Here is a 26,168-nt window from a genome sequence, read left to right as displayed (position 1 = left end):
CTCGGTGTGTGTATAGCATGCTTAGCCATTCTTTTTTCTATAGTCCTCCAGTGATAATGTTAGATAGAAGAAACATGTTTTTTTCCGTAATGGTGGTGACAATGAATATCTGAAGCAGCTTCGTATTGTGGATAGATAACATGTTCTTTGCAGCTTGCTCTCAAATTTGAGCCAGTTCTGGCAATTCAGGCAACTCCTGCATGTGTGTAACAAGTAAAATGGAAATATGATTGTGTCTCCCTTGGCATGCATCCCTTTTGAATGTTTTTTTTGTTTTTTTTACACGAGTACAATTTTTAACATGTAAACACTCGGACACAGCTGTGGTGAAGATCGGCTAGGCTCAGCAGCTCATCAGCTGTTCAGTTAAAAAAGCCAAACATCGGCCCCCTTATCCAAACCCCATGATCGGGATAAGGACATCCCTAATAAATAGGGTTGGTGGGCAGCTCACCTGGGGCAGAGACGGGGCGGGAGCCAAGTTGACATCATTCTGAGCCGGAAATTCTCCCACAACAGGACCTATAAGACACAGCAAAGTAAGCATTGGCATTCCTGGGAGGCGTCCTGAAGATGGTCATATGACTGCAGATACTCACAGGTGTCCATCTCTCTGGACAGCACGTGCACAGACACCTTGTGTCTTTTGGGTCCTTCAAGGGTGAGACGCTCCTGGGAGTGACATGAACGGACATGACGGGTAATGGATCAAAGTTACCCCCCAAACTTTGCAAAATAACAAAGTCAAAATACAACAAATGACACATTTATCAAAGTAACAGGCAACAAAGTAACATAATATGTAACAAATCAACACTATAACAGATAATGTTACAACGTAACTAATTACCGTGTCAGAGTCAAGTCATAATGTAACAACATGTACCAAAGTCACAAGGAAACATAGTCATAGTGTAACATTGTAACAAAGTACATACCATGAGACTTTTTAAGTAAACAGTAGCAAAACACAACACTTTCAACATGTAAAATTGCTTCTTATTCCTTGACTACTCGTATACACCAGCGGTTTGGCAGCAGGACGCACCACCAGCCTTTAGTGGCAAGCGATGATCCAAATTGCAAACATTTATTAACTCAAATAGCTTATACATTTAATAAAAATACATGAAGGTGCTCTTTGAATGTAATGTGGTGAAAAAGTGCCAGCATTGACAAGTTAGATGATCATTTCAGGATAAAGAGGGTGAAAACTTATTTTGAGGCAAAAAGTGTCTGTAGAAGTTTTTAGTACAGTATGTCTGAGGAGTTGAATCAGGACAAAGACAAAAAGGGTGATTAAAAAATATTTACATGTAAAAATATGTTTTTCTGGTGATAAGCCCAGTTGGTTTAATCACATAGTATTTCCGGCATATCCGCATTTTGGGCATGTTAAAAGTAACATGTCTCCCTTCAGTCGGCATTTACACAGTTTTGATGAATTTGTATGTATAAAACCGCAATTTCAATTTTGGAGAGAAATATTGCAAATAGTTTTTTTCCTCCAAATAGTGCAGCCCTAGTAGACGTCATTGAAACTCATGAAACTTTATTAAAATATTTATGATGATGTCTTGGTTTATATTGATGTTTTCTACTAATCAGAAGTAAAACATTAAGTAATTAAATAAACAATGCAAAACATAAAGAATATATGCAAAACACAGACAAATGTTCTTTCTTTCAAGAAAGTGCAAATAATTTTTGAGAACAACCGATCTATAAACTTAAAATAGTGCAATAAATAATAAACGGTGTCATTTGTGGCAGTTCTCGACAAATTAAAAACAATTCCTGTGTCCCTTAAACACACCATCTGTGGCGGGATGTAAGCAGAAGCCTCCACGTGGCCAATCCTGAGCAAAGCTAATGACAGAAACTGTACCACTGTGACTGACTGAAGAAGCCAATTATGCACCAACAGACTATTGACAACTGACAAGTCTCTACCGCAAGCGAACTACAATGTTGGTAGTAACCTCAATCAAAGTGGAAGGTTAAACTAAAACCAAACCTGTTTTGGTATCAAGCCACTGCAGTAGAAGTGACATTGTTTGCATGCAGGAGACCCATCTTGGTCTGTCGAGCAACCGGCCCACACTACCAGACATGAAACTGGTAACTGAGATACATCACCCAAAGTACAGATCAGCTGTTTGTGAGGCCACATTTGGATGTCATGGCAATCCACAGAGCGTGCTCAAAACACCAACATAAGAGACTGTTACCATATGCTTGCTAGATGTCTCTATCACATCACTGTACAAACTACCTGCCACTACCTTCGTATTGCCTGACCTACCATCTCAGTTCAAGAAGAAGCATGCCGTGATGATTGGTGCCTTTAACCCTTATCACACAATGTGGGGCTACGAAACAACCAACAGTGACGGAGTACTAGTCGAAAGCAGCACGGAAAACACCTTTTTGCAGTATGAGTTGATCCACAATGGTAAACTCCACAAGTCCTTCAACAGCGGAAGCTGGAGAAGAGGCGACAACCCTGATTTGTGCTTTGTCAGCCGAAGACTGGCACACCTAAGTGAAAAAGCCATGCTGAACTCACCCCCGAGGTCACAACACCAGCAAATATCTGTCACGATCAAGCCTGCCATTAGAAAGTTGGAAGTTCATTTTCGACGTTGCTTCAACCTTAAAAAAGTCCAACTGGACTTTGGACAAGGAACGGTTGGACAGAGCAGTCCTGGACATAAAACCCACTACTGACAACTGCAGCGTGTTTGTACAGGCTGTTAAGAAGACCGCTCGCACCTACGTGACTCGTGGATGTCGGAAGGAGTACATTGCAGGACTCATAGAGGAATCATCACATCTTCTGAAGTGCTATGCAGCGGAATTCGAACTTCACCCGTTTACGGACACCACCAGCGAGCTTGGCGATACTCTAATGCAAACCTGGGCATTCTACGGCCCGCGGGCCACATCCGGCCCTTTGTGCGTCCCTGTTCGGCCCGCGTTAGGCCAATCATAAATTACAAAATAAATTTTAAAAAAGTATCTATGTCGAGTGTGCAATACAACGGTGCTGCTTTTGTTTTGAAAAGCGTTACTTGTATTACTTCCATGTGGACTATGCTTGTGCGCGATTGTGAGTGAATGTGAACAGCGGCAATCACAAATTACAAAATAAATAAAAAAAAAACATCTATGTCGTGCGTGCAATACAACTGTGCTGCTTTTATTTTGAAAAGTGTTATTTATGGGCGTATGTCCGTCTGCAACCTGTGAGTGAAGGTGCACAGCGAGAAATGATGCACGGTTAGCCCCGAGACGCTAAAAAGAGAAAAGTTGATGACGAATGCCGTGTTTTCAACAAGACATGGACTGCCAAGTATTTCTTTACAGAAATTAAAGGTAAAGCCGTGTGCTTAATTTGTGGTACACAGGTTGCTGTGTTTAAAGAATATAATTTGAATCGCCACTACACGACAAAGCACGAGGAAAAATACCGGAATCTGTCTGATGAAGCGCGCGCAAGGGAGGCTGATGCATTGATGGTAAAACTGCAAACCCAACAAGGACTTTTTGCCAAATTTCACACCCCCAGGGATGCAGCTGTCAGGACAAGTTTCGTAATTTCTCACAAAATCGCCAGAAAAAGTAAGGCATTTTCTGACGGAGAGTTTATTAAGGAGTGCTTATTGGACTCTGTTGCGCTGATATGCCCGAAGAAGAGGGGCGCATTTGAGAACGTGTCACTCTCCCGACGCACTGTAACGAGGCGGGATGAGACCATCGCTGGAAACTTGGAGCTTCAGCTGAAGAACAGAATGGCCGACTTTGACTGTTTTTCGCTGGCTTTGGATGAGAGCTGCGATGTACGTGACACCGCCCAGCTGCTCATCTTCTTACGTGGGATAACTGCAGACTTTCAAATCACGGAGGAGCTGGCAGCCATGCAGTCAATTAAAGAGACAACCACAGGTAATGACTTGTTCACATAGGTAAATGCATGTTTGGACATGTTAGGACTGAAATGGGACAAGCTGGCAGGTGTGACAACAGATGCTTGTCCAAATCTGACGGGGAAAAATGTTGGACTAAAGAAGATGCAGGATAAAGTGACAGAAATTGACATTTTTGCATTGTATTATACATCAGGAAGTGTTGTGTAAGACAGTGTTAAAAATAAAACCATCAAAAGCAATCTGCTTTTGTATAAAGTTAACTTAGGTTAAATGAAATTATTATTATTATTAATCTTACAGTATATCAAAAATAATTTGAGCAAAATGTAATTGAAATATTGTCGGTGTGGCCCTCCAGCAGTGCTCGGGTTGCTCATGCGGCCCCCGGTAAAAATTCATTCCCCACCCCTGCTCTAAGGGAATCTCTGGGGAAGGAGAGGTGGGAAGACTGGCAAGATCTGATCGAAAACATCACCATGTCCCAGAACAGCAAGAAAGTCTGGTCTACAATCTGGAAGTTAAGTGGTGACAAGACCACCCCACCTACAACATCCGAGATAACATCGAACCAGGTGGGAAGCATGCTGGGAGCTAATGAAAGACGAGCACAGACGCAGAACTAAAGGAGAACATCATGCCAACTATTCCGGGCAATCCGCAGAACATGTACATCCTAACAAATCCCTTCATGATAAAAGAGCTTAAAGCAGGACTTAACATCATAAAGCTGGGAAAATCTGCAGGACCGCATGACATACTGACTGAAATGATCACGCAACTAAGCCTAGCCGCAAGCAATGGCTCCTAAAAATGAATAATACATGCCTCCAGACCCAAAATATTCCAACCATCTGGAGGAAAGACATCACTATCGCTATGCTGAAAAATGGGAAAGATCCCAACTTCTCTCTAAAAGCTACCGACCCATCTCCATATTATGCATCACCTACAAGCTGTTCGAGAGACGTCTTCTAAGCCAACTAACGCCTCAGATACTGTAGATGCTGAGTTGATCAGGGATCAAGACGGATTTTGTGCAGGAAAATCATGCACAGGCCAACTGCTAAATCCCATCCAGTACATCGTAGATGGGTATCAGAAGAATCTGATAATAGGCGTTCCTTTCGTCAACTTGTCAGCAGCTTATGACACCGCCCAACACAGGCTACTGATGAAAAATCTGTGACATGACAAGAGATGCCAAACTATGCAACACCATTGGAAGCCTGCTGAGCAACAGAATGTTTCATGTCACCCTTAACAAGAGAGGCAGAATGTTCCATCAGACCAATGAGCTGCCACAAGGCACCTCTCCTCTTCAATGTGTACAGCAACGACCAACCCCTACCCAAAGGATGCAGCAGGTAAATTTATGCAAATGACTTAGCCATGGCAACACAGCAGTACACCTTCCAAGAAGTTGAGGCCACTCTGGAACGACGCCCCAGCAGAAATGTCTGTGTACTATCTGCAAAACCACCTGTGCCAAAATCTGCAGCTTCCATCTCAAGAACAGAGAGGCCAAACAGTTGCTTTACTTATACAGGGACAGAATCAAACTCGAGAACCATTAGCACCCAGTCTATCTGGGAGTCACTTTAGACCTTATTCTCAGTTACAAAGTACAAATCAAGAAGACGAGAGCTAAAGTGTCCACCAGGAACAGCTGCTTACGCCAACAGACCAACTCGAAGTGGGGGGCTCATACGGTCACACCACCCACATCTACATTAGCTTTGAGCTTTTCTGCTGCAGAATACGCCTGCCCAGCATGGAGCATGTCTTGCCACTCACAGAAGGTAGACACCATCTTCAACGAGATCCGCAGGATGGTGACAAAGTGCATCAAGATAACCCAGTGCTTCTCAATTATTTTCTGTCACGCCACCCACTAGAAAGACGAAAATATTTCGCGCCCCCCACTCTCCACGGTGATTATAATAATAATTTGTCTATAAAATTGTTCTATCTATACCACTGCATAACATTGTAAGCTTATTAACATTAAAGGAAACAACACATCGTTCTTTCTTTGTCTCCCACTCTGGTTAGAGTGACGCAAAGTGCTCCATACGCTTCGTCATAATCTGGTAGGGCAAAAAAAAACATGTTCCCCGAGGTCACACACGCCCCCCTGGCATCGCACCGCGCCCCCCCCCCCAAGCCTACTATTTAAGGCCCTGTTTACACTAAGGTTATCCAGGGTAAATCCCACCTAACCTTATCCGTGTCCACACACAACAATGCCACCGTTTAAGACCCCCTCCCCCTCCGTCTGCCAGCGCAACGCGACCTAATACGCATGCGCGGAAAATGCGCACGTCATAGTCTCATCCAGTGTTGCTTTGTTTCCAAGTTCTTAAATTAAATTTAACTTATCTGAACAATATCCAGTGTTGTGGTATTTCAATTACCGTATTTTTCGGACTATAAGTCGCAGTTTTTTTTCATAGTTTGGCCGGGGGTGCGACTTATACTCATGAGCGACTTATGTGTGAAATTATTAACACATTACCGTAAAATATAAAATAATATTATTTAGCTCATTCACGTAAGAGACTAGACCAGGGGTGGGCAATTAATTTTCACTGGGGGCCGCATAAGCAACCCGAGCACTGCTGGAGGGCCACACGACAATATTTCAATTAAATTTTGCTCAATATTATTTTTGATGTACCGTAAGATAAATAATAACGATGATAATAATAATAATAATTAATAATAATAATAATAATTTAATTTAACCTAACTTAACTTTATACAAAAGCAGATTGCTTTTGATGGTCACTTTATCCTGCATGATCCAACATTTTTCCCCATCAGATTTGGACAACCATCTGTTGTTAAAAATAGTTTTTAATCATATTTATTTTATATTGTTTTTATATTGGTTTTATATGTAATTGTTTTTTATTTTTATTCAGTCATTGGTGGAGCTAAGGATAATATTTGAATATTGTTTGTAATATTGTTCTGCAGCACTTTGGAAACATTTTGTTGTTTAAATGTGCTATATAAATAAAGTGGATTGGATTGTCACACCTGCCAGCTTGTCCCAACACGCATTTACCTCTGTGAACAAGTCATTACCTGTGGTTGTCTCTTTAATTGACTGCATCAGAGCTCTCATCCAAAGTTAGCGAAAAACAGTCGATGTCTCCGGGCATTATCAGCGCAACAAAGTCCAATAAGCACTCCTTAATAATCTCTCCGTCAGAAAACGCCTTACTTTTTCTGGCGCTTTTGTGAGAAATGACGAAACTTGTCCTGACGGCTGCATCTCTGGGGGTGTGAAATATGGCACAAAGTCCTTGTTGGGTTTGCAGTTTTACCATCAACGCATCAGCCTCCCTTGCGCGCGCTTCATCAGACACATTCCGGTATTTTCCCTCGTGTTTCTTCGTGTAGTGGCGATTAAAATGATATTTAAACACAGCAACCTGTGTACCACACATTAAGCACACGGCTTTACCATTAATTTATTTAAAGAAATACTTGGGAGTCCACGTCTTGTTGGAAACACGCCATTCCTCATCAACTTTTCTTTTTTTAGCGTCTCATCACTTGTCTCTATGCACCTTCACTCACAGGTTCCCTCCGGACATACGGCATAAATAACACATTTCAAAATAAAAGCAGCAAAGTTGTATTGCGCGCACGACATAGATGTTTTTTAAACTTTATTTTGTAATTTGTAATTGCGCCGTTCAATTCACTCACAATCGCACACGCGCATACGTCCACACGGAAGTAATACAAATAACGCTTTTCAAAACAAAAGCAGCACCGTTGTATTGCACACTCGACATAGATACTTTTTTAAATTTATTTTGTAATTTATGATTGGCCTCATGCGGGCCGGACAGGGATGCGCAAAGGGCCGGATGCGGCCCGCGGGCCGTACAATGCCCAGGTCTGGACTAGACGTATAAGATTTCATCGGATTTAGCGATTAGGAGTAACAGATTGTTTGGTAAACGTATAGCATGTTCTATATGTTATAGTTATTTGAATGACTCTTACCATAATATGTTAGGTTAACATACCAGGCACGTTCTCAGTTGGTTATTTATGCGTCATATAACGTACACTTATTCAGCCTGTTGTTCACTATTTTTTATTTATTTTAAATTGCCTTTCAAATGTCTATTCTTGGTGTTGGGTTTTATCAAATAAATTTCCCTCAAAAATGCGATTTATACTCCAGTGCGACTTATATGTTTTTTTCTTTCTTTATAATGCATTTTCGGCCGGTGCGACTTATACTCCGGAGCGACTTATACTCCGAAAAATACGGTAACTGGAATCCCGTGTGCTGTGGTGCCCTATTGTAGTGAATCACACCTGAGCCATCATAAATTAATAAAATCTTTACTAGACACGTAAAAAATGTGATAAAGAACATTTTACATCGATCAATCTATGGATCTAGATATCTGGTCAGGACACTCCTCACTCTTTTGCCTTCACCTTCATTGTCCATTTGTTTTTGGTGTCTTTATATACTCTGGACCTAGACGTTGAGTCTGTGACATACATGGCGGACAATAACTGATACAGTCTGCTTTGCCAGTCCAAATGCATTCGCCGTTTTCCGTCGTTAGTCTTCCCTCGACGGCCGGGTAATACAAAGCACACGCTACCTTTTTATCACATCCACGGGAGCTCGCATTCTCGTTGACTCTCCTTCAACAAATGGACAAAGTTTTTCGCTAAGTAGAATCACAGCTGACCCGGACATTTGGAAAGTTCTCTTGCCGTCTGAGAAGTGTTGTATCCCAAATAGCTGCCATCGCTTTCTCTTAAGGTATTCATGTGTGATTTCCACAAGCGTCTGTACATGTAGAGAAAGGAGAAACACGGCATGTCTGGATGACATGCCTTCATATTTCCAGTGGTAAGGTCCGAGTTACGAAACCGCTTTATTATGAAACTGGCTGTGGCGTGTTCTTTCTGACGTCACTTCCTATGTGGGGCGCGGTCTTTCTGACTTCACTTCCTCTCTTAACTCAGTTTGTAAACGATCAATAAGTCCATACAAAGCTAAGTGCCGGAGATTCAAGAAATATATATATAAAAATTTGTCCGAGGAGGGGGACCTAAACGCTTGTTTGGTGTGGCTGAAACGGGGCTTAGGCTAAATAATTATTTGTTTAAGGGGTTAAACGACTTAGTGTAGACATGGCCAAAGAAGAACTGAGATAACCCCTGTTCACTGTCTCTACACCCTCTGTGGCATCGCCCGCCCCCGATATCCGCAGAACAGTCACTACACAAGTTGAGCGCAAAAAGCAGGCTGAAGACAACCAGCACCTACTTCATGAACAAGCTACCACCCAGAAACGCTTCCAGGAAAAGCTTCCTGGACAAAACTAAAGCTCTGGAGACCACCCCGACAACTGAATGGCAGAAGCGATGGAGCAGCCTCGGCAGCCAGACGACTCAATGGAGAGAATGAGGAACCCCTGTTGAATGCCTCGCTACCGGCCATGATCAAACATAGGATGTCTGGAAAACCCTGAACCGCCTGCGAGTCAGAGAGGGGCTGTGCAAGGCGTCCGTGAAGAAGTTTAAGCTGGCAACATCAGACTCATGTACATTTGGTGCGCTGCAGACCATGGAACACCTCATGAAATGCAGCCTGGCCCCACAGCGTACTGGAGATGACCTGGCCGAACCAAGTTCAGCTGCGCTCGCCTGCGCCAACCACTGGAGGGACTATATATGAAGATGGCCGGACAGAAGGAAGAAGACCATCGTCGGTAAAGAAGTTAAGGATAACTTCAGATTATGACAGTCAGTGAATGAATCGCCAGCGTGATTTATGCAACAGCAATAAAATTGGCCAATTTAGAGGTGAAATAATAACTCATACTAATAACTAATACTAATATTAATAATAATACTAATACTAATATTATGTGAGAAAGAAATTTAACATATCAGAACTAATCAATTTGATCAGAAAGCGGAGCAGTGCACTTGACTAACTGATTTGGCACTAAAACAGAGTACTCATGAACATTTTTTAATGAAAACCTGAGTGTCCAAATGAAAGTAAAGGACTATAATTAGGAGAAAAACACTAGACGGCTCTCCGATGGCTGCCAGCTGTGAACTAATGAGTGGCAAATGTAAAACGGAGAAGAAACATCATGACACTGACAGTGAACTCTGATGATCGAGTGCTGCCAAAGCCACCCTCCATAAAGGAAATACCGTATTTATCAGACCATAGGGTGCACTAGATTATAAGGTGCACTGCCGATGAGCGGGTCCATTCAGGTCTTTTTAAACAAAAGGCGCACCGTTTTATACGATGCATTAAAGGGGTCGTATTTAGATTTTTTTCAATAATGGAAACACTTTCTAGTGGGATACGTTAGTGTTTTTTAACCTTTTTTTTTCATTAGAAAAATCCTGAGGCACACCAGCAGCAGAAAATGTAAAAAAAAATGAAAGTCAGTAGCATATATTGAAAATATAAGTCTTTCTCATCAAATACCTGACGCATTTGTTCGATATGAATTTAAACCATAACCATAACGATCCACGCATCACTAATTCTCCTGTTTCAAGATGGGCCTACAAGGAAATTAGTTACCTGCTGCCACCTACTGATATGGAAGAGTATTACATGGTTACAGTGCCGATATCTAGAAGGCACAGACAGACATTTAACAACAGCACTTTCATTTGCGGATTATAATTATCGGTTTGCAAAAAATATTTTCCCACCAATTAAGATAAATTTAATAATTTCCCATGGCGCATTGGAACAGTAGTTGAAAAAACTATTCAACAAAAAATGTAATGGTGGTTCATTGGTCAAAATGTTGCATAAATTATGTTTTACAGACCATCTTCAAGCCGCTTTCTGACTGTCTCTTAAGGATAGGCCGTTTTGTGGGCGGTCTTATTTCCGTCGCTCCACTTCGACAGTGACTTCTCCCTGTCATCTTTGTTGTAAGGGTAGTTTTTTTAGCGCTTCCATAACGAAGTTTTTGGCAGATATAAGTTAGAACTATACGCTACTTTAAATTAAGAATGGTAACAGCGAAAGATGAATACCCCACACCAAGAAAATAGAGAAAAAGAAGGAGCTTATTGACTATGGATTGTCGTCCGTGCACACATTTTCGGGACTTAAACAGATCCCACATTGACATCAGCATGTACCAATAAGTAAGAAGAGTTGGTTTTGCATAATACGTTGAAACAAAACGTCAGATAATATTTCCCCTGATAGGTGCCATTTTGGGGTCCTTATACACACACACACCATAATAATGTTCCTTGTTCCATCAAGCAGTGCAGCTTTGTAGCTTACCAAAGTTGTACTAAAACATTTTGACCGTGTGAAATATTCTATATTCTCAATGAAACAACAAAGTTTTGGCATTGCTTGATTATGGGTACTTGCTAGTGTCATTTATTGAAATGGCGTCAACCTGCAATCCACACGTATCCCTTAATTGTGACTGGTCACACTTATTACACCATGTACTAAATAAAATTGCTTCGAGATTGGTAAGCACAGCCTGAATTACTGCGTACATTAGGCGCACCAGGTAATAACGCCGACTGTCAATTTTTGAGAAAATGAAAGGATTTTAAATGCGCCTCATAGTAAAAAAAATACAGTAATAACTATTATGGGAGGCAGATGCGTTTAAAGTGTCCAGGAAGAAGTAGAACTGAAACCTTTTGAACGATCCTGAAGCCAAACGATGACCGGTACCACCCCCAAAACACAGATTGTTCCTTAACTTTATGTTGAGTTATGTAACTAACTATGGCGATAATATAGGCGATAATATAGCATGCATCCCTTTAGTGATAATATAGGTAATAGGTAATTTACTTTTACCACTGTAACTATAACATGTAACAAATTATTATGTAACAAACTAACAATAAGGTAACATGTAACACAGATGTGTGCTCTACTCACCTTGTAGAATTCCATAATGTCGTCCTTTGTCAATGTCTTCAGATGGGACACCTCAACATTATCTGCAAAACACAAAATATAAGAATGTCCTAGATTGATGTAACTTTCTAGATACATACATTTATGTATTTAGATGACAGTATTGGGACATGTGGTCAATACAACAAGAAGTGAATATGGAAGTTCATATGAATAGAGTATCCTCTCTGTAGCCATAACAGCTTTCACTCTTATGGGACACATTTCAGAACTGCAGGAATAATCATCATTCATCCATTTGTGTGGTCAGAAGTCACCGATGTTTGCACTAAATGTTTTGGCTCACAATCTATTTTCCAATTCATCTGAAAGGTGTTTGATAAGATTAAGATCAGCGTTCTGTGCAAGTTCTTCTGCACGGATCTCAACCAAGCAGGCTTTTATGGACACTAAAAGATCAGAAGAGGGCCTTCCCCAATACTGTCCATTCATTAAGACTTGTGTCCTGAGACTACATAGTTTGTATTGGTTGTATTTATTTTTTATTAAACTGAAGATTAAAAGTAACAGAAAAGTATCGTAATGTTTGTATCATGGCTCACGCCGTGCACTCTTTTCTTTCCTGCCCCTTCACTCATTTCTGTCCTATAATAGCAACTGATATCAGTAAGTAATCACCGCCACTCCCTTTGGCCGCTGTCCAGTGTCCCACCACTCAGGGCTTTAGGCAGATTAGCGGTGAATAAGGAGCCACTACAAGTCATGCTGGTGCAGGAGACAAAAAGTGTCTTTTAAGTGCAGGCTTTCATCGATCAGAGCTTGAAACATCCTGCTCATGATGAGATGTTCAGTAATGTACAGTAAATTCTGGACTATAAGCCACTACTTTTTTCCTACAGTTTGAACCCTGGGGCTCATAATAATGACCAGCTAACTGATGGATTTTTCTTCACGGACAGCCATAATAAAAATAGTTTAAAAGATAAAAAAAAAAACAAGCAAAAAGATTTAAAACGTGTTTTATTGTTTGTGCTACAGCGTCATTTTTTGGATGCGTTCGCTCACTGCAGGTCACTACCAGTTACTGGTAGTGCTTTTAACCAGAAACACAGTGCTGTGCAGTCTTCTAGCCGTCCATAGCGTTCTTACACATATGAATTCTTCATTCATAACTCCCAGCAACTATTGTAAGTCTTACAGTATAACTAAAACTGGTTATACACCGTCCCATGTGTGATGTCCGAAGGAGTGTTTTCATTCATATTTGTACGTACTATCATAATGTAATGAAACTAGCGTTGTTTACATTAGCTAATATGCTAACACGTTTACGAGGGTCTGTGTTAGTATTACTAACTTACCATGGCATTATTTTTGTGTTGTTTCAGTTTTAAAAATTCCTCAGTAAACTCACCGAGATGTTGGCGGGGAGTTATTTACTTTGTTTAGCTGATTGGAGGGCTATCTTCCGCAGCTCGTGCATCCATGACGATGACTTCTGTTGTGTGTGATCAGTCAATTTGCTGATGTCTTACAGATAACGTTTGGAAACAATTAAGGTATGTAAATAAACATTTACAGAATCGTTCAGTGTAAATACCTAATTTCGCAATGTATGTATCTGGGGCTTTTTTTCCGGTGCGGCTAATATATGGAAAACATTTTATTTCTCTAAAATTTAGTGAGTGCAGCTAATATAACGGTGCGCTCTAGTCCGGGAAATACAGTACTACACTTAAAAAAGAGAGTCTATGGTTTGAAATCTATTTAGGGTTTTGATTTACTGGGCATCTCACCTCGGTCAAAGTTATACTGCTGAGAAATGATCTCTCCCCAGTACTTGGCGCACTCAGCAGATAACTTCTTAGGTTTGTCCAGGCGGCGGATAGCCAAGGCCTGGATGTGCTTCTGGAAAGCTTCGTCGCTCATCTCCTCCACAGATCTCTCCATGGTGCAAAGGAATGCCTCGATACGGCTCTCCAGGTAGTGAGGCGCTTTTTCTGACTGGATGATGAAGCGCAGGCCTTGGACCCCGTTAGCGCGCCTTGGCCCGCTGAAAACGATGTAACCTTGGGGGCATAGAAGAGAATAAGCTCAGTTACCGCTCAGTGGAAAGCTAAGTGATAGGGAAAGCTAAGTGATAGGTATGTCAGTCATGTAAAATAGTGTGGCGCTTTACCAAAATGACGCAGAATTATTGAACTTCAAAAACACAAATGGTGCAGTGCTGCATTAACAGTAAAGTATTGATCACAGTATTGATTAAAACTAACAGAACTACATAAATCCAAGTAGGACATTAAATCACCCAATAGCAACTGACCTAGCTGTTCTTTGGTTCTCAGAGTGTTGAAGCAGGGCTCTGAGATGATCTGACAAAAGAGTTCCAGTAGCATGTTCTCGTGCGTGGTCTGCATGTCAGTCTGGTAATAGATCTCGATGCCACAGTTGTTGTGCACCTCATTCCTCTGCTGATAAACGTACCAGCCACCTGTCATACACATGGCAAGGTTTCATTTACTTTGTTGCACTAATGACAACATCTGAAAAGGAACCCATTGTGCCTCAGACATTATATTAGGATGCAAATGGCCCTCAGGCCACACTTCCAACATTCTTACCGTCGACCTGTGGGAAACATTGCGACCACAATGGATTTGAAATGTAAGAAGATGTGATTGAAGTGTTGACTCTTTTCAGGCTAATTATAATATGGGGATGATACAGAGTGGAACCTCGATTTACGAACCCTTTATTATACGACCCACCAGCCGAATTAAAATATGCTTTGCTGTACGAACCTTGTCTCAGTGTATGCACATTTCATCCGCCAATTAGCTACTGTGCTAAGTGCTACTTTGTGTGCTTTTTAAATGTTTATTAGCCTTTTTAGAGCCTGTTTTGTTTTGCTAGCTCAATATATGACCGAAGAAAGTAATAGACAAGCAATGTGTGGTTTGAAACATTCAGGATGTATCCACATTATTAATGACAATGCATCCCCCACTGAAGGCAAAGAAGGTTAGCCAACAAAGTAAGGTGGATGTACAGTATTTTCTTATACCACATCATTGTAGTGACCAGGTTGTTAAAGTTAAGAAGTTTTGTGATTTCAAACCGTGAGTGCAAAACAGGGCAAGTGACTGTGTGTGTGCACAGGGAGAGGACAGTTCAGCTGCTGTTTCTTTGACTTTGTTAACAAATAGAAAAGTGTAAATAAAGGTTCCACTAATATTTTCGACATTTTCAAGTTCATGTTATGAATACAGTCTGCCTTCAATATGTTTGTTACCATGACTCCCATAATTTTTTAATAGGATAGGGAAATCTGGGAAATATTTTGAATTAAACTTTTTTTGCTATTTTTTTGTGTGTGCCACAGAGCCTTTTTTCCAGCAGAAATGAGAACCCTGTTAGAAACAGGCACGATACGATAAGAGGGTTCAGATGGAGGACAGCCAGGACCAGCTGTACTGAACTCACAAGTCTTGCTTTTCAGTAGAGCGGACCGTTGAAGCTCTTTATTTAGGTTAATGTTTTCTTTAGAGTGAAATGTGGTGACATATAAAGTAACCTGGTTCCTTTGAGATCAACTTCAGTTTGTGAAGTAAGCTGTGATCAAGGTCGTGTCCACGGAATTAAATTTCGCTCATGCACTCGGACTTCAAATCGACTAAAATAAGCTTATGCAAAAGTAAAATTTTAAAAGACTACGAATTAGGCTAGTCTAAGTTAGTTTTAATGCTTGTGGTTGTACTATTGCCTAGTTAGGATTATGATTTAGATAAGTGAAGTGAAGTGAAGTGAATTACATTTATATAGCGCTTTTTCTCAAGTGACTCAAAGCGCTTTACATTGTGAAACCCAATATCTAAGTTACATTTAAACCAGTGTGGGTGGCACTGGGAGCAGGTGGGTAAAGTGTCTTGCCCAAGGACACAACGGCAGTGACTAGGATGGCGGAAGCGGGGATCGAACCTGCAACCCTCAAGTTGCTGGCACGGCCGCTCTACCAACCGAGCTATACCGGACTTCAATAATGGAGCCACTACATTCTGTATGTACATAAAATAACAGTAACATTTGGGCCAAAATGTCAAAAATTTCAATTAATAAAGCAAGTGTATGTAAGGTTCTGCTTTTCAAAATTTTAAGCTGGTGAAATAATGTATATACACGGCATATACACGTGTATATATGATTGTTATATGCCCTGGTTTTGGGCAAAAAATGTTCAGTAAAAAATATGTCCCATTTTTAGTACAATAAAACACATTGGCAACTCAGTCAGGGATCTTTTTTTTTCTAATATGGCTGCAAAATAGGCCACCATGGAGCAAAATTAAGTTGTAGCAAACAGTATTAATCCAATCAAAGTCAACAGGAGCCTTAGAGTTTATACAAACCCCGTTTCCATATGAGTTGGGAAATTGTGTTAGATATAAATATAAACGGAATACAATGATTTGCAAATCATTTTCAACCCATATTCAGTTGAATATGCTACAAAGACAACATATTTGATGTTCAAACTGATAAACTTTTTTTTTGTTGCAAATAATTATTAACTTTAAAATTTGATGCCAGCAACACGTGACAAAGAAGTTGGAAAAGGTGGCAATAAATACTGATAAAGTTGAGGAATGCTCATCAAACACTTATTTGGAACATCCCACAGGTGAACAGGCAAATTGGGAACAGGTGGGTGCCATGATTGGGTATAAAAGTAGATTCCATGGAATGCTCAGTCATTCACAAACTAGGATGGGGCGAGGGTCACCACTTTGTCAACAAATGCGTGAGCAAATTGTTGAACAGTTTAAGAAAAACCTTTCTCAACCAGCTATTGCAAGGAATTTAGGGATTTCACCATCTACGGTCCGTAATATCATCAAAGTGTTCAGAGAATCTGGAAAAATTACTGCACGTAAGCAGCTAAGCCCGTGACCTTCGATCCCTCAGGCTGTACTGCATCAACAAGCGACATCAGTGTGTAAAGGATATTACCACATGGGCTCAGGAACACTTCAGAAACCCACTGTCAGTAACTACAGTTGGTCGCTACATCTGTAAGTGCAAGTTAAAACTCTCCTATGCAAGGCGAAAACCGTTTATCAACAACACCCAGAAACGCCGTCGGCTTTGCTGGGTCTGAGCTCATCTAAGATGGACTGATACAAAGTGGAAAAGTGTTCTGTGGTCTGACGAGTCCACATTTCTAATTGTTTTTGGAAACTGTGGACGTCGTGTCCTCCGGACCAAAGAGGAAAATAACCATCCGGATTGTTATAGGCGCAAAGTTGAAAAGCCAGCATCTGTGATGGTATGGGGGTGTATTAGTGCCCAAGACATGGGTAACTTACACATCTGTGAAGGCGCCATTAATGCTGCAAGGTACATACACGTTTTGGAGCAACATATGTTGCCATCCAAGCAACGTTACCATGGACGCCCCTGCTTATTTCAGCAAGACAATGCCAAGCCACGTGTTACATCAACGTGGCTTCATAGTAAAAGAGTGTGGGTACTAGCCTGGCCTGCCTGTAGTCCAGACCTGTCTCCCATTGAAAATGTGTGGCGCATTATGAAGCCTAAAATACCACAACGGACTGTTGAACTTAAGCTGTACATCAAGCAAGAATGGGAAAGAATTCCACCTGAGAAGCTTAAAAAATGTGTCTCCTCAGTTCCCAAACGTTTACTGAGTGTTGTTAAAAGGAAAGGCCATGTAACACAGTGGTGAACATGCTCTTTCCCAACTACTTTGGCACGTGTTGCAGCCATGAAATTCTAAGTTAATTATTATTTAAAAAAAAAAAAAAAGTTTATGAGTTTGAACATCAAATATCTTGTCTTTGTAGTGCATTCAATTGAATATGGGTTGAAAAGGATTTGCAAATCATTGTATTCCGTTTATATTTGCATCTAACACAATTTCCCAACTCATATGGAAATGGGGTTTGTATTTCCAGAGTGTCCCTAAACTACACTGCTACAGTGAGTGTAGCCAAACAATTAAAGGCCTACTGAAACCCACTACTACCGACCACGCAGTCTGATAGTTTATATATCAATGATGAAATCTTAACATTGCAACACTTGCCAATACGGCCGGGTTAACTTATAAAGTGCAATTTTAAATTTCCCGGGGAACTTCCGGTTGAAAACGTCTATGTATGATGACGTTTGCGCGTGACGTCGATGGTTGAAACGGAAGTATTCGGACACATTGTATCACAATACAAACAGCTCTGTTTTCATCGCAAAATTCCACAGTATTCTGGACATCTGTGTTGGTGAATCTTTTGCAATTTGTTTAATGAACAATGGAGACTGCAAAGAAGAAAGCTGTAGGTGGGATCGGTGTATTAGCGGCTGGCTGCAGCAACACAACCAGGAGGACTTTGGTTTGGATAGCAGACGCGCTATCCGACGCTAGCCGCCGACCGCATCGATGATCAGGTGAAGTCCTTCGTCGCGCCGTCGATCGCTGGAACGCAGGTGAGCACGGGTGTTGATGAGCAGATGAGGGCTGGCGTAGGTGGAGCGCTAATGTTTTTATCATAGCTCTGACGAGGTCCCGTAGCTAAGTTAGCTTCAATGGCGTCGTTAGCAACAGCATTGCTAGGCTTCGACAGGCGGCACAGCATTAACCGTGTAGTTACAGGTCCAGTGTTTGGTTCGGTGTCTCCTGATAGTAGTATTGTTGATCTTCTGTTTATCCTTCCAGTCAGGGGCTTATTTATTTTGTTTGTATCTGCTTTTAAGCACGATGCTATCACGTTAGCTCCGTAGCTAAAGTGCTTCACCGTTGTATTGTCGTGGAGATAAAAGTCACTGTGAATGTCCATTTCGCGTTCTCGACTCTCATTTTCAAGAGGATATAGTATCCGAGGTGGTTTAAAATACAAATCCGTGATGCACAATAGAAAAAGGAGAAAGTGTGGAATCCAATGAACCCTTGTACCTAAGTTACGGTCAGAGCGAAAAAAGATACGTCCTGCACTGCACTCTAGTCCTTCACTCTCACGTTCCTCATCCACGAATCTTTCATCCTCGCTCAAATTAATGGGGTAATCGTCGCTTTCTTGGTCCGAATCGCTCTCGCTGCTGGTGTAAACAATGAGGAAATGTGATGATCCCTTCAACCTGCGACGTCACGCTACTTCCGGTACAGGCAAGGCTTTTTTTTATCAGCGACCAAAAGTTGCGAACTTTATCGTCGATGTTCTCTACTAAATCCTTTCAGCAAAAATATGGCAATATCGCGAAATGATCAAGTATTACACATAGAATGGATCTGCTATCCCCGTTTGAATAAAAAAAATCATTTCAGTAAGCCTTTAAGAGTAATCTGGTGCTTACAGGCTTTCCTCTGTTGTTTCGTAGAAGGCAACGCTGTCCTGCGCATGTGCACAATTGCATGAGTTGGCGTAAACAAAGTTGTGTGGGCACTAGGGATGTAACAATATGACAATTTTATATCATGGTTATTGTGACCAAAATTATCACGGTTATCGTTATCATCTAGGTATTGTTGAATGTGCTCATATCGTATTTATACAGACATTGACATCTTTCAACTAAGTTTTATTAAACAAATAACTTGGCAGAAGAAACATTAAATATTGTTTTGAAGTCTTAAAGGGGAACTGTACTATTATTTGGAATTTTGCCCATCATTCACAATCCTATGTAAGACAAAAACAATTGTTTTCTTTTTTTTAATGCATTCTAACTCATAAACGCTAGCAAAAGTCAGCTATCTATGGAGGTAATGGGATTCATGACGTCATTGCCTCTATTGCACCCATAAAGAGCTCTGAAAACATCCAAAAATCGCTAAAAATACTCCATTGACCTGAATATTAACCAAGTAATGGGCGACATTAGTAGAAGATGGATGGATGTTATTATTAGCCCTAACGTCAATGGACTACTTTTAGCGGTGAACGGCTAAAAATTAACATAACTTTATGCTACTATTGACAAAGAGCTGGAGTTGGTAAAAGTTAATTATGTACAGTAAAGCATGCCACTCACCTGTATAGTAGAAAAAGCAGCGCATTAATAAAAATATATATAACTTTATGCTGTTATTGACATAAGGAGCTGGAGTTGGTAAAAGCTCATTCTGTACAGTAAATCATGCCTCTCACCTGTATAGTAGAAAGTTGTAGCCATAAACCGAGAAGTTAGTCAATTTTGACATCCAACTTATACCCGGAAATGGCAAGAAAGACACAAATAGACGCTCATTCTGTTTTTTTATTTATTTAAATTTGCGTGAGGATTATGATTAATTCTTTATCTAAACGGGAAATATGAACATCCCACCAGTCAGCATCCCAGTGAGAGCAGACATAGTACAGTAAGTGATTGTTTTATTATGTTTGGAGTTTGTATTTCTTGTTTAGCACTTAGCAACAATTCTACTTTTTGAATGTGCTTATCCCTGAGCTTCTTAAAGTTGTAACTCATCCTCCGTATAGTCAGGCTAAAAAATATAAGGTTCTGAATAATCATTTGTCCCAAAGTAGTCGTCTTCGTCTTTCATGAAGTCTGCCATATTAATAGTTGTTAAAGGGAAAATCCAACATTGTAACGAGTATGTGAAATCACTACGCCGCCGTATGCTTAAAATAAGTAAAATACATAAATATTACATGTTATTATGAAGGTACCTGTTACTACATTACTACATACAGTAAATACTTAGTGTGTACATGAAACCATGATACAAGCTTTTAGATGTTTTTATAGAGCGCTTTATCGGCGCAATAAAGCAAATCCTATTAGCTCAATTGTAAGTGTTTATTTACGAGTTAGAATGCATATAAAAAAAGAAAAGCATACCCGGTACGTGTTCTTGTCTTACATAAGGATTATGAATGACAGACAAAATCCAAAACAAAAATGCAGTTCCCCTTTAAGAGCCATATTTTTATATACCGGTAAGTTTTTAAATGTTTATTTCCATTTTTAAGCTGTAAAAGTTTTAGAATGTTTTTTTTATTTAAAAAAAGGCAAATTGAGGGTTCACCTTGCTTCAGGTGTATGTGACGTCACATGAGTTCATTTTCTGTTGAAGACAGTTTTGCCTTTGTTAAAGTTGTATATGGAAAATGTTTTCAGTTTTCAGCTGACTACTCGGAACAGATTAATAACAGTAACCAAGTTACCGCTGTAGTGCACATATTTAGTGTACGTATAAATACACACTCACACACTGTACATGTGTCTTATGTCTTATATTACTGCTGTCTGAAGCAAAGCCTGAAATAATCCTCCCAACCCACGGTGAGACAAAGGATGTCTCATTGTGGTCTCGCACACTTCTAGATTTCCTCTGGAAATCATTCTACATGCTCAATGTAATCAGGGTAGTAGCTCGAGTGATTTTTAATCGTATGAATGTGTGCTCATCTGCCAGTGTGTGCGTGCTTACATTAGCTCAATGACGTAAATTTCCACTTGGTGAATATGAGTTTCCTCAAGTGGAAATGAGAACGTTAAGATTTAATTGAAGCCTTTTCCAGTAAAAGCCTACGTCAGATGACGTAAGCGTGTAGGAAGGGTTAGGGCCCTTCCGAGTGGTAGCTGTGGAAACCGGTATGTCTGGGGGTTGATTACAAGTTCTGCACTGGAGTGTGAAGGAGTACGAGACATACCGTCTGGAACCTGCATCTCTCGGTAGCGGATCAGCTGGCTCGGGAGAAGAGGCTTGGTGTGCGCGTGCTCTATGAGCGTGTCCTCCACCATTTGTATCATGCCAAGAGCAGACTAAAAATATGACGCACAGGAGTGGGGAGGAGGAATATGTTACAGCCTCTAATGACTCAGCCAAGAAACACAATTTTTCAAAAAAATGTTTTCTAAAAGTTGCCTATATTTCATATATTCAGAGTACACAATAGCCAGCTTTGTTAAAAAAAAAATTAATATTGACAGGGAACCTGCAAACTATGAACAAACTTTAGCTTCAGTAAAGTATGGAGAGCAGGTCTAATAATAAGAACAACATCTATGCCATGTTGGACCTGAGCTTAGAGTTCATGTGTTTCCACAAGTACGTGTACAGTACTTGCACAATGTACTAAGAAAATGTTTAAAACGCTGGATGAGTGCAGAAAACACTCAGCAGTGAAGGAGAACTTTGGCTCTCAATTCACATGCTGAGAATTGAGTACCACTTGAATGGATTCCAATGCAACGGCCAACCTTCCCTTGAGAAAGTGCTTAATGTATCTTTATACTAAACATGACATTGCCTATCTGCAATTCTACAGTATCTTTAAATGTGAACCCTAGCCAAAATAAACGTTTGCAAGTACTCAAGCTGTAAATATAAAACTCAGCATCATTGGATACAGTTTGTCTATCATGGATAGCAAAAGCTTGTCAAGAATTTAAAAAAAATGTATTTACCTGTGTACTGCTCGATGAAAGAGATCAACAGAAACAGCAAAAACACATTGACTTGCAAACAAACCTCCTTGGTGATGTTGCCATGGAGAAGGGCTTCAATATGTAACCGTGACAACAGCTGAGGTATGAAGGCCTTGAGGCGTTGGAGAGTTACATCTGGAATACAAATAAGAGCTATTAATCAAAGAGTGATATTACAATGCAGTGACCCACTTTACTGTCAATGAATAGTAGGGTAACGACAACAAACAATTGTTTGAAGATGAAACAACGTCATCAGTTAGTATTCATTCCGCAGCAGTCACATGATGAACATGATAATGTAAATCTAGGATTTAAAGTAAGCCTGGTCTGTAGACTTGCCACCTCTCATGTAGACTACTGCAACTCTCTGTTTGGTCGCCGCCATAAGCAGAGGAGGACTGGGACATAATTTGGCCTTTGACTTTTTGGTCCAGATAGGCCTACTCCAGTACGCGTGCAGACACTGTGTCACTTGCCCCCTTGATGTACTCTATGCACTTGATGTACTCTATGTACAAACACACATGCTCTTTATAACACCACTATACTGAATATCCCTTCTGAAGCCTTGAATGATGATTTGATGAGGGGTAACTAGAACAAGCTAGGGCCGGACTCCTAAGCCTCCGGAGCCCCTCTTATAGTGTCATGTAGTCTTGACAGAGAAGCCACTGACTGAACCAATCAATTGTCATCTCTGTTGTGTTGTGCCTGCAATGACATGTTCCTAGGCCTGCCCAGGAGGGTTATAATAGTTACCAAGGTGCAGAAAAACTAAATAAACTGAACTAAATCATTGACCCAAAAAGTGTGTTGGTAAGCTTGAAAGTCAGATTATGCATCGAAATCAAAATGACTCTAAGCAAGCAAGAATGTCCGAAAAAGGATCAAAACAGCCATGACTGACTCCATGTTAGTCATCACTGCTGACTGCTGTAGTAGAAAATCTCATTGTAATTGATCATGAATATTTACCATTTCAACAGAACAACCAGCATCCGGGAATAAGGTAAGCTCATATAAGTATTAAAGTACTCACACAAGTGATGTCACTTGGAGTAAAAGGTTAGGAACATTGGCGTTGTTAAGCCTATTTTAGGGGGGCTCTAGCCCCCTTAATATATTCTTAAGCCCCCCTAAATAATTTGGTGTTAAATTTTTTATTTTTTTTACAAATACATGCTGACATATTCATTATAAAGTGGCCCAAATATGAGTTTAAATAAATAATCATATAACCTGTCATTATTCACTCAGTTTCCCCTCACTTCATAGCGTAACGTAGAGAGCCCCTTTAGTGCGTCGGTATCCAATCCATTCCACTTGTTCATATAGAAAATGCCCACATCACTCAAAATCCAGTCCACATTTTTTCTACGACCTTGCTTGCGGTCCTGTGCAGCTTTGAAGCACACAGCGCTGCAGAACAAGAACGTGAACGGATGCAAAATGGACATAAGAAACTTTTTCAAGAAAGTAAGTGTTCGTCACTGCTTGTAGTAAAATGTATTAGCTCCACTTTACACCAGGTCTGTGTTTGACAAATAAAAACCTGTCTAGCACACTACATGAATTGATTTACGTGGACCCCGACTTAAACAAGTTGAAAAACTTATTGGGGTGTTACCATTTAGTGGTCAATTGTACAGAATATGTACTGAACTGTGCAATCTACTAATAAAAGTTTCAATCAATCAATCAATCGACAACCTCTGTGCACGTCGTACATTTGTTGTTTTGCAGGCAAAAGTTACATTCCCGCTCTAAAACAATGCTGCTACTTAGCTATAGTTAGCCTGAAATGCATCATAAAGGTCCTGGTTATTTATAAAGTTAAATGTACACGCTTTTTTTTACCATTTGCTATCTTTGGGGTTACTTCATTCTGGAGCATCAGCTGTGTTTCTCACTTTACACATGGAGGATAACAGGAGCTGAGCTCATTCACATATGACTATCATCAGTAGATAATAATAATAATCACTCCACAACCCCTATTGACCTGTAGGAGTTAGGGCAGAGGAGCACAGAAAGTGAGAGGGGAGAGGCCTCTCCTGGAAAGGTGAGTAGGAGAATAATGATACATATAAATAAATATTACATTTTTTTTTTTTTTAATGGCTTATCGATAAGCCATTTGTTTTATTTATTTCTGGGTGGATCATGTTGACTATTGGTCCTCCTAATTGTCAATCATTCTGGTGATGTTACGTAAGGACATATATATATATATATATATATATATATATATATATATATATATATATATATATATATATATATATATATATATATATATATATATATATATATATATATATGTATATATATATATATATATTATTTATATAATAGTTTGTATTTGTAATCTACTTTACATTTGATTCCAAATCTCAAAGTGCTACATAATTACAACCATTGGCGTTGTTAGGCCTATTTTGGCGTTGTAATAAATAAATAAACTAAAAAATGGCTTATCGATAAGCCAGTTGTTTTATTTTATATATATATATATATATATATATATATATATATATATATCCTTACGTAACATCACCAGAATGATTGACAATTAGGAGGACCAATAGTCAACATGATCCACAACATCCTCTAGTATACCTTTAAGTCTTTCACACATATACATATATATATACATATATATATATATATACATATATATATATACATATATATATATACATATATATATATATATATATATACATATATATATATATATATATACATATATATATATATACATATATATATATATATATATATATATATATACATATATATACATATACATATATATACATATATATATATATATACATATATATATATATACATATATATATATATATATATATATATATATATATATATATATATATATATATATATATATATATATATATATATATATATATATATATATATATATATATATATATATATATTTCTATATATATGTATGAAAGACTTAATATGTATATATATATATATATATATAAGAAAAACCCAGTGAAGTTTTGTGCTCGTGTTCGCTCGCATCCTGTGCATCTCCTGGGGGCTAAGCCCCCCCTGTCCTTAAAAGATAGTGACGCCCCTGGTTAGGAAGAAGAGATTTAAAATAAAAGATTACCACCTCACCCTCTAGAGCCTCTCTGAGCTCATCTTTGGTCCAAGCAACCTCAGTCATGAGAAGACGGAGGTAGTACATTGCATGCTGGTGTGGCTGCTCGGCTCTGAAGTTATTCAAAGACCTCATGTACTGCACAGACATGGGACAAAAGTCGAGTGTTTTGGACATAAACAATATTGTTTGAGTTTGAGTAAGAAAACTGGTTTGGAAACATACTATGCAAGCATACTATGATTAGAACATTGCAATGATTACCGCTTCCTTGATGATGTCAAAACGCTTCTCATCGATCTCAAATGTGGCCATCTTTTCGATGATCTTCTTCAGTAGGATGTCTTGCTTGTCATTGTAACCTTTAACGGAGAGCTGCAGCAGTGAAGGAGAGAAGATGGTTTACAAGCACGATCGATGACCCACTGCTAGGCATTTCTCAAAATAATGGTTTTATCTTGGCAACAACACACTGTAATTGGTTACATAGACGGCCTAGTTTAAAAGACAGTATGTCAATAAAATGACTATCCTCTTATTATCTAATTGTGCTACAGCAGGGGTGTCCAAACTACCAGTTTGGACAAGTGTGACCTGCTGGGGTCTTCTGTGCGGCCCAGAAGACATCACAAGTTTGCACAGAAAATTGACCTGTATTTGCCTTAATTCACTCACCGGGGAATTGAATTGGTATGATCTTGTCGCCCTT

At 39.7% G+C, this 26,168-nt stretch overlaps 1 protein-coding gene across 2 annotated transcripts in view; it reads right to left on the bottom strand.

Annotated features, from left to right (window-relative positions):
- Positions 1–26,168, bottom strand: part of ide (insulin-degrading enzyme) — a 55,110-nt gene that overhangs the window by 4,052 nt on the left and 24,890 nt on the right. For both annotated transcript variants that reach the window (XM_062058743.1, XM_062058742.1), the window contains exons 16-24: positions 25,724–25,834; positions 25,477–25,597; positions 22,358–22,449; positions 21,537–21,648; positions 14,189–14,356; positions 13,662–13,934; positions 11,887–11,948; positions 600–672; positions 455–522 (exon numbers count right to left, since the gene is read on the bottom strand). In XM_062058743.1, the coding sequence (XP_061914727.1) occupies positions 455–522; positions 600–672; positions 11,887–11,948; positions 13,662–13,934; positions 14,189–14,356; positions 21,537–21,648; positions 22,358–22,449; positions 25,477–25,597; positions 25,724–25,834 (1,080 nt within the window). The remainder of the gene's footprint in view (positions 1–454; positions 523–599; positions 673–11,886; positions 11,949–13,661; positions 13,935–14,188; positions 14,357–21,536; positions 21,649–22,357; positions 22,450–25,476; positions 25,598–25,723; positions 25,835–26,168) is intronic.

This window comes from Entelurus aequoreus, linkage group LG09, assembly GCF_033978785.1.
Source record: "Entelurus aequoreus isolate RoL-2023_Sb linkage group LG09, RoL_Eaeq_v1.1, whole genome shotgun sequence".
In the NCBI taxonomy this organism is placed as follows: domain Eukaryota; kingdom Metazoa; phylum Chordata; class Actinopteri; order Syngnathiformes; family Syngnathidae; genus Entelurus; species Entelurus aequoreus.
Note: the sequence above shows the minus strand (reverse complement) of the source record. Positions and strands in the feature narration are given on the sequence as shown.